Raw genomic sequence first — 13,664 nt, 5'->3', positions numbered from 1 at the left:
TCTCCAAAATTTGAACAAGCCAACATAATAACATTTAGTATAAAAAATAAAAAAAAATCAGCAAGGGTTAGTTGTATAAAACTTAACTTACCGATCTTTCCTCCTCGTGCTCGGAGCGACTGATAGAAAATGGCCACTGTGATATTCCTCAAGCGTAACGTTACGTTACCTGCTCAAATGAAAAGCATGCAGACAACAACCCGCGAAACAGCGATGTCCGGTTAAAAACCATTTGTACAAAACTGTCCAAAATTTCCATATACTTAATACAAAATACTTTAACCTACATGTTTTTGTACATACGTTTTTTTTAGGTAACGTTAGTTCAACATTGACCGAAATATGAAACAAAATAGGCACATTAAGTACAAATAAGATAGCAATTAGATATCAACCATTAGCTTTATAATACAACTCTTACCTATTTCTCCTCAAACTCGGAGCAACTGAAAGAAAATTACCACTGAAATTCCTTAACTGCCCAAATAAAAAGTCACTCTAATATTATGCAGACAAAAACGCAGAAATGACGTAAAGTCTTGTTTGAAACAGCAGTAACGTTACCTGGTGAATCACTTATTGTATAAAACCGTTTCAAATAATTACATACTGGCCACAAGCTAAACTTATATATATATATATAACGTTAGTACATAATTTCTGAGGTAACGTTAACTAAGTTCAGCGTTGATCGTTATCCTCAATGTAAGTTACAAATTTACCAACAAGCAAACGACGACGACATCAATTTGTTATGCTATCTTGTCTATCTTAAAAAAACATAATTACAATTACTTTAAAGCAGCAAAATTGTCTTAAAACTTACCAATCTCTCCCGCTCTTACTTGAGGCGAGTGAAAGAAAATGGCGGCTGCCGAATTCCTCAACAAACGTCCCTGCACAAATGCCCGGATGCTATGCATCACTCATTAATTGTTGAATATCCTCAACCCCGTGATGTTACGCCTACAATATTATGGTTTGTCACTGGTACAGAGTTCTTTCTGTAAGAACCAACACCAAAAACCTAACTATTTACTCTAAACTATCCCAACACTACAATTTTGACTCTAGTGAATTTGCAGTGTGGTACAGTTGAGGCATGAGAATCTAATACAGAAGATTAATCTTTCAGAGTAACGTTACTGGCAGGGGCTTGTCTCCTTCTTCCATGATACTAATAATGCGCCTCTGAAGGAAAGTCAGTGTATTTTTCAGCTGTGCTGGTGTTGAAGGTAAAATACATACTGAAGGCTGTTATAAAGGCTTCATCAATGCTGGTGAACTGGCACACTCCTATTCCATCAACTTTCACCACACTGAAACCTCTTCCACTGATTGCCTTCATCCAGTCATTGTCCATCAGCTGTATGGTTGGATGAGGTGTAGCAGGGTCTCCCTAAATAAAAGAAAAAGCATGCAAACATGAGAGATTTTGGATTTTACCAAAAGAAAATAAGTTACTTTATTGGCGTTTTTAATGCAGGCAAATCAGACCTGCAGAGCCTAGACAGAAAAAATCTAGATAACTACCTCTCCTATACAGTAAATTTGCCTGAGTAAAATTTACTCAAATTGAAGAAAATTTTACTCTATGCCAGATAACATTTGGTCCCTCTCTGAAAAGAGTAAAAGCTACTCTTTCGATAAGAGTTGTTTTTCCACAGTGAATTATGCTCAAAATAGTGTTAATATTTTACTCTGTGCTGTAATATTTTACTCTATTTAGTGTTTTTTTTATTAACTCTCGTTCTTTTTTACTCAATTCAGAGCTACAAGAAATTAACTCTGCTGCTTTTTAACTCTGTTCAGATAAACTTTAAATTAACTCTGCAACAATTGACTTCCCCTCCAGAGTTGTTTATAATAAATTATGAGTGAACTATAAAGAATAGCTGACTCTATCCAGTTATTTTTCTGAATTACACTATTAATGTTTTACCCTTAAAAAGACCTCAAATGAAAACATTGCTTTCAGTCTGAAAATAAAATCAAAAACCAACTGCATATGTCACAATTTTATTTTTCAAGCTCCTCTTTCAAACAGTTTTGAAATATATAACAACAATATTACAGATGAGATGAAGAATGAAATGAAACAATATGGCACAATAAACAAATCAATTCCTGACAGTATGAGGTGCCAAAGACAAAGTGAGCTTTGAAAAGCTCATCAACACATGCCAGTGAGTTAGAGGCCTTGCAGGGTACAGCATGTTTGTCAATTACAATAAACCAAGACTGGATCCTACTTCTGTTCGGCCCAACAGCAAGTAGATACGCGGTCTGAAGACTCTCTCCAATGCTATCCAAGTGCCCTTGGATACTGGTACTGGTCTGTGAACGAATGAAAACACTTTAGTGCCAATTTGACTTAACAGTAAGTCAATATACAATAGGGCTGCAACTAGCGATTATTTTGATAATCGATTAGTTGGATGATTATTTTTTCGATTAATTGGATAAAAAGTTTAATTAGATCTTTTGCTTATAATGACTAAATCAGAGATGGGAAAAGTATGCACAACTGAACTCATTTCCCTGCTCCCCAAATTGTTGAAAAATGTGATTGTCTCCCTAATTAACACACAAAGGCTGAGTTGATTCAGGTGTGTCATATTAGAAGCAGCCTCTCTCCCAAACGTGGGAGGGATGGGGCGCTTGGCCAAATAATTTTTTTTGTGTGTGGCATGAAAAGTGAGATATTTGTCATTCAAATGTAGTGAAGTACAGTAAAAAGTATCCAGAAAAATAATACAAGTATAGTTCAAAAAGTGTAATTCGTTACTTCCCACCACTGATATAAATAAACCCCCAAATCAGGGTATTTAGCCTATTATGTACTTTGCAAAGTGCAAACGCCACAAATTGGGATTTACAAATATAATCTTTAATTTTGTCATTTAAAACACCTCTCCCCTTTAAACTTCAAAACTGTGCGGCTTTAAGAGATGCATGCAAAACACATCTCACTTAAAAACTGCGCACCAAGCGCTGCGAGAATCGTCTGAATTTAAAACTGCGCACCTCGCGCTGCACGGAGAGACGCGCGCAACTTTTAAACTACGTACCTCGCACTGCAAGGAGAGACACGTTTGACTTTAAAACTGCGCACCTCACGCTGCACGGAGAGACGCGCGCGCACGGAGAGACACGTTTAAACATTTAAAAGGGAAGAAGACGTGCTTGATTTATAACTGTGCAGCTCACAAGTGATGTCACAGACCAACTAATCGATAATGCAATTCGTTGACAACTATTTTCATCATCGATTATTATTGATTAGTTGTCTCAGCCCTAATATACAACATGAAAAAAAGAACAGTGATGTCTTCAACTGTATACTGTATGTGCTAAGTAGAAAAGAATAGCACAAAAACAACCATTTAAAGGACAGGTGATCTTTAACAACCTGTCTGAGGAACAAGCAAGTTTAAGGTAACACAATAACAGAACTTTATGAACTAGTGTCATTTTAACTGCTTTATCGGTAGCTTTACCTTGATAAATTTCACAAGACGATGCTTGTCTAGCTGAGGTCTTTCCCTGTCTTTTGCGGCCTTGACTTGAGGGGGGCAAAAGGTAAACCAGCATCAGAATCGAAGACATGTCGCTGTCCTAACCTGGAAACACGGAAAACAAAAACAATTAGTTTTAGGCTTTTAGGTTTGTTTTTGGTTGAACACACCCTTCTACTTTACCTTGACATAACTTCACTTAGAAGATGTGCAGATATAAATACATTAACCACTCACGCAAACAGATTCAGTGTTCCAGGCACATTCATGGCCAAGTCTTGATGAGTACAGATGTGTGGATGAACTAAAATCTCTACAGATATTGAAATGAGGTCATACAGTTAAACTTTATCTACAACATATCAAGTGTTTTTGTTATTCAGAGTCCCAAATGAAAACAATTTCAAACTGCAAATCTGCGACTCCTGTACAAAAGGCCCTTGCAAAAAGATCAGGGCAGAAATTTTAAAGAAACCAGTGATTTTCATTCCGACGGTTTACACATTGAAAGTCTGCGTTGCATATGAATCATGCATGTCTAATAGGTAAAGTTGTGACCACAATTGGAAGCTGTAGATCTGAATGAAGCTACATTTGTCATGATAAGTTTGAAACTTGATAAGTATGTCAAAGAATTTACCATCAAGACTTGCTGTGCCTGGGATGATCATTTTTAGGACACCAAGGTTTGGTTGTGTCAGCAGATATTCGAACGCTTCCTCATCAACCTCTGTCTTCGAGTCATCAAAGACCTTAACATTTATTGTAGGAAGATCACATTTCTTGGCAACTGAGGAAAGACAAACCATTGGCAAATCAGCAATGTCAAAGAAACTAAAACTTATATCTATACCCCCATAAATTACAATTATACACTTATTATATTACTGTTAAAATTATTTTTAGAATGACATAAGAATGTAAAAATAAGAATGTAAAAATAAGAATGTTATACAATATTAATACTAGACGTAAGAATAATTAAAAAAGCTAAATAGTTATTTTGTAAATAGTTTGTTTATAGTAGATAATTTGGGGCAAAATATATACAGTGGTGTGAAAAAGTGTTGGCCCCCTTCCTGATTTCGTTTTTTTTTTTGCATGTTTGTCACACTTTAATGTTTCAGATCATCAAACAAATTTAAATATTAGTCAAAGATAACACAAGTAAACACAACATGCAGTTTTTAAATGAAGTTTTTTATTATTAAGGGAAAATAAAATCCAAAACTAGTTACCCCCCTCTGCCCACCTGGAAAATCACTTGGCCCACCTTTCATCTCATATCTGGAGCCGGGTCTGATAATAAGACAGTATTTTAACTTTGGAAATACTATTGTCATTAAAGAGCTTACACATGCTGGTGGATTAACCGTTAACATAACACAGTTAGTTTGATAGCATGAAAAAGCTGGAACACGCTACACGACTTCTGAAGAGATCTGAAGAGATGTAGGAGTCACTCACTTGCCAACGTTTTGAACGTTTGCAGAGAAAAACTGGTCATCACGAACTGCATGACTAAGGATCACACACTCCCAGATTTTAAAATCGTTCTGAACACAACAAAATCAAATAGATTGTTGGCCACATACATACACAATGTGAAGTTTTAGGAGTGACAACTTATTTGTGTCTTTTTTGTCATTAGAAAGTCAACTCAATGGAGGAGGACACAGAGGCACAAACACAAACCCAGATCTAAAAAAATAACTGAAAGCTTGACTTGCATCAAAAAAAGAAAGTGTTGTGTAATTTTGGAAATAAATGTGTAATTAAGGACATTGTTTGGACAATATTTTTGTTTAAAATTTATGTTAAATGTGTTTACCTACACTAATTGTACCTTTACTAACCTTGTACCTTAAAGGAGTCATCAGATGAAAGCCCACTTTTTCTGTGTTTTAAGTGCTATAATCGGGTCCCCGGTGCATCTAGCAACCCAGAAAACATGAAAAACAAGAACCCAGTAAGTTTGTTTTGGCCTGCCTTTCCCTGCAAGCATGTGAGAAATCGAGCCGTTCAGATTTTGCTCCGGTTGTGATGTCCAAAGCGGATTTTATTATAATGTTACCGCCCATTAATCTACACAGTTCCACCCACCGCACTCCGCCATTGTTGTTTTCACAAGCGACAGCAGTGTACGTGACATCATGGCTAAAGTTCGTGGACAACATGCAATGTAGTCGCTGCACAGAGTCCAAACCTAGGAAGAGACAGTAGTGGATTTATTTTATTTTTATTTTACCGCATTCCAAAAACGTTTGAAATGTAAAAGGTTGCGACGAAAAAATGAATTTCTTGCTATCCCTGAACTTCACTCTGACAGCATTGTTGGTTTGCATCCTAAAGGAACCAAAACACAAAGTTGAACATAAAGCGATAACACTCACAGTCAGATGAAGAATAAAACGCATAAAAAATATGTTTTTCATTTGTTATAACTGTCCAATAGTTCTGTTAAAGCATGGTGTTCATTAGTTCTATTCAGACGGTAATTAACTAACGTTAATGCATTCGGATAATAAAAGTGTACATATTAAAAAGGCATGAAAATTAAAGGCTAAAATACATTACAAGACTTTTGCTCAGATTTTCAGTCTGGACATGTTGCAGAAAGTCTGTGCCAGTCTGCAGATTTCATCAGTTAGTGTGTTTTAGTCTGAAACGTTCAAAAAGTCTGCAAGCGTGTGATGTCTAGTTTAAAGAAATATGTTCAGATTTTAAAAGTATTGTAGTGTATTCCAGCCATAAGGTAAAGCGCAACAGTTCTCATTTAGCAGTGTCAAAACAGATTCAAACAGTAATTTTTGAATTGACATACCAACATTCTGGATTCGGACGACTATAAAATCACCAACTAGCCGATGTAAATTTTGAATTATACCTTACAATTACCAACCGAATAAGCTCATACACATCAAAATGGCCTCCAGGAATCTAATGAAGGTTAACTCTTTACCGAGTCAAGTACATGTGGTGCACAGCTCGAGCTGCTCCTCACACTAGTTAAACATTTCATAGGTAGCTGTTTTACTGGTGTCAATTAATGTTCGTAATCTATAAGGTTTGCTATTTACTTTCAGAACAGTTCAGTCTAACTTCTGTTCTAACCCCACAAGCAGCAGCAGTGATTGATGGCTGTGACTAACGTTAACAGTAAAGCTGCTAAACACTTTACGAAAATAAGTTACCTTACAATTACCATCCGATTGGGATAACGCACATCATAATGGCCTCCAGCAATCCAAAGAAGGCTAACGTTAACTTAACTCTTTACCGAGTCAAGTACATGTGGTGCACAGCTGAGCTGCTCATCACGATAATTTAGTGGAAAACATTTAAAAGCTAGTTGGCTAACGTTAGTTTTACTGGTGTCAATTGACGTTCGTAATATTGGCTATTTGCTTTTAAAATAACGGATCCTAACCTAATTCTCAAGTTAATATGAGAAAGCGATCTCTGTATTATTTAAAAATCGCGGCAAAATGATGCGAGCTCAAAACAGAGGTGAGCGAATAATATGAAAATGAATACAGACTTTAAAACTTTACTTACTTTAACATCCAGCAGAAGCATATATTCTGTCAGCAGCGAACGATGACTGTGACTAACAGTAAAGGTTGCTAAAATACATAAGGAAAATAACGTTACAATAACTGCCCGAATTGGGATAATAATATACATCAAAATGGCCTCCAGCAATCCAATGAAGGCTAACGTTAACTTAACTCTTTACCGAGTCAAGTACATGTGGTGCACAGCTCAGCTGCTCCCCTTAATAGTTATGTGGAAAACATTTAAAAGATAGTTAGCTAGTTTTTTTAACGTTCTTAATATTTTAGCTATTTGTTTTCAAAATAGCTTAGTCTACCTGAACAGTTAACGTTAGTTCTCAAGTTAATATAGCGATTTCTGTAATATTAAAAAACGCGGCAAAATGATATGAGCTCAAAACAGAGGCAAATAATATAAAAATAAATACAGAATTTAAAACCTTACTTACTTTAACATCCAACTTCTCTTCAAATCCCACAAGTGTTGTGGAAAAATATCAGTCTTGTAGTTCAAAAAATCTCTCAGACAAAGAAGGTCCAGGTGTCAAGGAGATAACTTTATTTGCTCGAGCCAAACAAAGTGAGATGTTCCAAGTCATCTAAAAACCAAGTGTTTTCAGTCTACAGTTATAGTCAAACTTCTGAAAGGTGGTCTCTTCTGAAACCAATCAGGTATTTTCCTGTTATCTCTTATTTTTATTAACCAATTGTTAATTGCCTGCCACCAATAAGTCCCAGGTAACAAGGTACGTAATCTAATGGTGGTACGCTGGTTATTACATCATTTTTTTTAATAATTTGCATACAATGGTTACCACACGAGACCACCAAACAAGCCATGGTCTCCATACGAGACGGTGTTGCGTACGTGCGTAATCATGGTTACTTTTAAACAGTGGAAAATCCCCAGGTTTCAGAGAGAGCACAACAGGCTTCAAACTTTAGGCCTCTAAAAACATCACTGGATTTTACCTTGTTACATTGTGCTCAAATGTGCTTTAAACATGCTTAAAGTGACATTAAGTGCATTTATATGAACAATCATTGGTTACAGGTACAGATTGTGTCATTAAATCATCAATTCTTCTTCAAATAATCAAATTATCATCATAAACCTACTTATGTAATTATTCTTATTGACTATGATTTCAGATCAACCCATCTATGTACTAATGTTCCTATGAATACTTCTGAATACTTTTTAGGTATTTTATCAAGTGCATTTATAACTGTGGTGAATAACAGTGCTCAATACATGTAAAATACATCTATATGTGCTTAGAAATTACACAATACAAGCAGCAGGAACAGTGGTCGACGGCCGTTACTAACGGTGTGCTGCTAAACGAAACCTTGCGAGGGTGGGGCAACGTTTTGGGGGAGGAGTCACAGTTAGGCTGCTCTGTAATTTTGCTCCCACTCTACTGACACGTTTTTCTCTTTTCACTCAAAATGGAGCAAAAACGACTATTTTGGAGGAAAAAAATATTTACTCTGAAAAAAATACTCTGCCGTTTTTCCTGTGTATAGTGATTAGGTGCAGCAGTGTTCTCCCACAGAAGTCTTTTAAAATGGATGTCTTTACCTTTTTCTGTAAAGGTGTAGCAAAACAGTTGCCTGTACAACATAAACTGGCTTTAAAGCAACTCCTGGGCGGAAGTTTACAGTTTGACCATGGCATTTACCACAGCAAAGTATTGATTGGTCAGAGCTTATTTACAGTGGAGCATAGTTACAAATCAGACCGGAGATGTAATTGTGTGGCTGAATTTTGTGATGGCACATTTGGCATCTTAAAACACATTCTTGCTCCAAAGTGTGTAAAATGTGAAGGGTTTTGTCAGTGTGAATGCATCACGTCTTTAACGGTTCTATATTCAAGTCTGACCACTGACTCACGTGTATTTTTTAGAGATGCTCAGATTGGCTTCAGTTCTTCAGGATTTATAAACAGAGTTTCTGTTAGAAATGAACTTAGAGCTAAATTTGCAAAAGACTGAATGCAAAGATAATTTGTTATTCCAATTGTGAACACAGTTGAGTCTGACTAAGGAACAAAAATGTTTTAAATTGATGACTGTGTATGCCTGGTGTGTAATACAGTACAGTAATAGACTATTTTGTGTATAATAATTGACTGTGTGATGATAGTTTTACAATACATGTAGGCCTTTATAGGCCCAAATAAGCCTCATGATACCTATATTTCATAATATTTCATGATTTTATGTTTAATGTTATCATAAAATTGTAGCTGTTAAGCTGTTAAACATTAATAAACATTTGTAATGTATTGTAGTAAATGTGTAAAACTTTATTTACGTAAAACTTTATATTATTTTTTATCATACTGAATGATACAGATCTAATGTAGTAGCAACCTACTGATTACAGAGGGTGATAGAACAAATACAGATCAGGGGAAGGGATGGAGGGCCAGGCCCATGGAGAGGATGAAGGTCTAGGCTCTTAACTATACACTGGAGTAGGCATTAGAGCAGGCTCTGGAGTGGATTCATAAATTAGAGCCCAGAAAGAGTCTGTAGCCCAAATACACAAAACGGCCACCACTATTCAGGGAGCACTGATGATAAGGGAACAACCAGTCTGTGAAAGCCAAAATCATCAAGCCATTCAGGAATCAGAAATCACAGTAAAATAATAGTGAAAAATGGAAATATACGCTGATTCAACTTGTTTGAATTTCATGGCAGTAACTAATATTGTTAGTCACTCTTGACAATATTTGGGCATAGCCTACTCCTGATGAGATGGCAGATGGTGTCTTGGGGGATCTCCTCACAGACTTGGATCAGAGCATAAGTAAGCTCCTGACAGTCTATGGTTCTACTTGATGGCTTTGGATGAATAAGATCCCAGAGGTTCTCAATTTGATTTAGGTTTTAGTACACTAAAGGCTAATTCACACTGAGTTTGTTGGATCAGTTTGAAATCTCTGTTGGCGTTTGTTGGATCAATGTCAATGGGAGTTTAGAAGGTAACACTTTATTTTAACGTGCCTTTGTTACATACGTTACAGTTATTTAATATTTAACATAGTATTTATAAATTATGCATAATTACACACAGAGCTGGGCAGCAACAGATCTGATTAAGTAATCAGATTATAAAAATCAAGTACTTGTAATTAGATTACATTACTTTTTAAAATACTCAGAGAACAGTTACTATTTTATTGTTGGAGACTACATTACATAGATTATATTAGGCTACATATATTTTTTGTAAGCCTAGCAGCCTACCACTTTATGTCAAGAAATCACAGTGAAAGAACCCAAATGCAGGCAACGGCAGTGAAGGGGTTAACAAAACACTTTATTTAACAAAAACGGAAACAAAATACCCACGAGGGGGGAAAGGCGGACACGGTAACAAAACAAGAACACTAACAAAAACTTCCCACGATGGGGCAAAACTAGAAAATAACAAAACAGACTTATGACACAACGACACAAAACAAGGCAAGGAAATCCACAGTCAAATCATAAACGAGAACCACGAGAGGACAAGACAAAACCACAATGTCAGGACCATACATGCACATACAGTACATAGGTAATACACGAGCACAGGACAAAGAAACAAGAGGGCATTTAAAGGGAACACAAACGAGGGATAACGACAAGGGGCAGGTGTGGTTAATCAAACACTCAGGGAAAGATCACAAGGAAACGAGAGGAGCGGGGCCAATGACGAGACACTGGAGAGAACGTATATTATTGTCAAAAGGACAATAATATGTTTCTCTCCACACATAACCAAAGGCTTTGTCATGACTCTGCTACAGGACCAAGAAAAACATGACACTTTAACTCTTGAAACAATCAATCAAACATTTATGTTCACTATGTATTGTTCAAGAACAGTGTTCATCATCACAATCTAGCAACAGTATCACTATAAATTGTGTCATTAGTGCAAATAACAAAATTCATTGTGAAACTGCTTTTGTCATAAATCCAAATTGAGCTCATACTACTGAATTGTCCATGCCCAACATTCACAATATAACAACCATTGAAACGTTTTCTTCACAAAGGAAATACATTTGAAAATTATTTATACATTCTCAATTATTTCCACCGGATTTCGTATAAGAGAATCACAAGCACAGGCAGGTGATAGGTTTGATCTTTCACAACTTAATTTTGTTATTTTGCGACTCTGCACCTGTCCTTTGTAATCCAGTTTTTCTGTTGTGAACATTCACTATTAGCAAAAAATTGTTGATATGCAGGTATTTAGGAACGTAAATAATGTGATCAAAAGCTTATTGTTTAGTGCCGATTGCTGTCTGAACACTTTCTGTTTTGCCCATCACTGCATCAATACTGCTCCCATTTACACTGATGTTTAACCCTTTAAACATTTAGTCGCAGTCTAGCGTGTCAGAGCATTGGTTATGATTTTCGGACGGTTCAGGCCTTAACTTAACATTTTTAACGAATAAAGTTGTCAATCATTCTTTTCATCTTCTCTCATCATCCGCAGCTACATCCACTCTGTTTATCTGACGGGCCTAGGCTCCTCCCCTCTCTGTCTGACTGCAGCACAGCATTTTCAAACCTACACACACGTACAGGAATATCTGGACCACGGCCAATCCACGGTCCGCCCTTCACTATCTCTGATTGGTTTAGACCACGATATGGGCCTAATGTGTCTGTTGTTGAACCACAGGGAGACTTTCGCAGAGACTTTTTTTCCCCTCGAACGGGTGGTTCTTCAAAAACCTCAGATTTTTTTTAGTCGCACCATTGAGAAATTGGTCGCACTCTAGAGCCCTGCAGAATCACTCGTTCTAAATGTCATGTCACCTGTGAAAAGCATTGCTAAAAGGGATGACCGCAAAGTGTCTGTCAAAGAGAAAATGGCGTTGACATTCATTATTCAGTTCACCTGTGTGATCGAAACGGCTATGAATTTCCACTTCTAGAGCACTGCCCTAAGTGAATAAGGCACTTGTGTGCGATTGATATTCGTCCAAAGTTTCAGTCACAGAAGCTGTAGTTTACAGATGATATTTAATCATTATTTAAGAGACCGACCAATTGGCTTCAATAATACATTGATATCGTCAGGAGCCACACGGATTACTTTTGTATTGCTTGTATCTGCTTTTTGACCTTTCTTTTTATAACTGGCATCAATCAGGTCCTGCGCTTTATTTTCTCAATCCTGCGTTTTTTAAAACCAAAACCTCAGCAAACCGCAAGTCTGAAGAAAATGAGAGCTCCCAAGCCCTAATTTCAGCCTAATGATCCAACTGTTTCTGCGCGCATTTCAGCATGCCTGAATGACATTTCACTCTGGATGAAGGACCATCACCTGCAGCTGAACCTTGCAAAAATTTAACTGCTCGTGATCCCAGCCTACCCGATGACTCAGCACGACCTTTCCGTCCATCTAGGTTCAACAACCATTACTCCTTCCAGAACGGCCAGAAACCTGGGAGTGGTAATTGATGATCAGCTGAACTTCACAGATCATGTTGCCAGCACCACCCGATCCTGTAGATTCATCCTCTACAACAGGGCTAGTCAACTGGAGGCCCGCCAATCATCTTTACCTTGCCCGCCTTAACATTTCAAATAAGCGGAGAGACTTTAAGAACAGCGTGCTTTAAGAAATGCACGTCCTGAGACACCACATCTTTGAAAGTCCCAAACTCTGCTACATTCATTACGGAAGTATTTCCCACGGCTCATAACGAATGGTGTCTTATAAAGCGATTTGATCGGTCTGTCCAAGAAACATAATTATTTAAAACGTTATAATCGGCATTTCACAGCCACAGGCAGTCGATTTGCACACGTGATAGGACGCGTTCCAAATCGCGTCTTGTGCCCTTAAAAGCAACTGCAGGAAGGGTACACCACGTGAACTGTTGTCTCAGATAAGGGGAAAACTGTGTTGTTTTTATTACTGTATGATTCATTATGTATGATTTAAATGGCCAAATTTATGAAAAACAGCTGTTCATCTCCCTCCAGAACTCACACTACAAAGGACATGCCCTTCTAAGTGCGTGGGGCACATGAATGCGATTAGAATTCACCCGAAGATGCGATAATAGTGTTCAGTTTTTTGCACAGATCAATTGATTCGATTCATAATACGCCAGTTTAACATCAAGGGGCAGGGATTACTTTTGTGCTGAATGTACAAGTAGTAGTGTTTTTGACTTTCATTGATTTGACTTTCATTAATTCAACCAAATATCTTCATAAATAGGCTACCTTCTTGAATAGCAAGTTTATTTTTGAGTAAACTAACGCTATAAGGAATAAAAAAGGAAATTAAAAAGAAAATATCCCTTTGAATTAAATATCATGAAAAGCCACAAATACTGGATGCAATATTTGTGTGCATGTTTTAATATATGACCTGTAAGTAATGTATAAAATGAACAAAATGCAAAAATTAACAGAAATACAAAATAACAGAAGAAATGAGGATATGGAAAAAAACTGGCCCACATCCTATTTATACTTTGGAATCTGGACCTCAAAGAAAAGTAGTTGAAGACCCCTGCTCTACAATATTAAGAGAATTAGACCTTTCCTGT

The 13,664-nt window shown here is 36.8% G+C and overlaps 1 protein-coding gene across 1 annotated transcript; it reads right to left on the bottom strand.

Moving 5' to 3' along the window:
* Positions 1-91: 91 nt before the first annotated feature.
* Positions 92-7,551, bottom strand: LOC130551332 (uncharacterized; the record flags this gene model as incomplete). The annotated part of the gene is made up of 7 exons (XM_057328903.1): positions 7,525-7,551; positions 5,767-5,864; positions 4,159-4,308; positions 3,756-3,831; positions 2,253-2,337; positions 1,249-1,399; positions 92-169 (listed from the first exon to the last, which is right to left on the bottom strand). Coding segments are annotated over exons 1-7 (646 nt in total), but the record flags the coding sequence as incomplete, so codon positions are not given.
* Between the last annotated feature and the right edge of the window lie 6,113 nt (positions 7,552-13,664).

This window comes from Triplophysa rosa, unplaced genomic scaffold (genome assembly GCF_024868665.1).
Source record: "Triplophysa rosa unplaced genomic scaffold, Trosa_1v2 scaffold90_ERROPOS679048, whole genome shotgun sequence".
Classification (NCBI taxonomy): Eukaryota; Metazoa; Chordata; class Actinopteri; order Cypriniformes; family Nemacheilidae; genus Triplophysa; species Triplophysa rosa.
The sequence above is the reverse complement of the archived record's forward strand: the minus strand, read 5'-3'. Positions and strand labels throughout refer to the sequence as shown.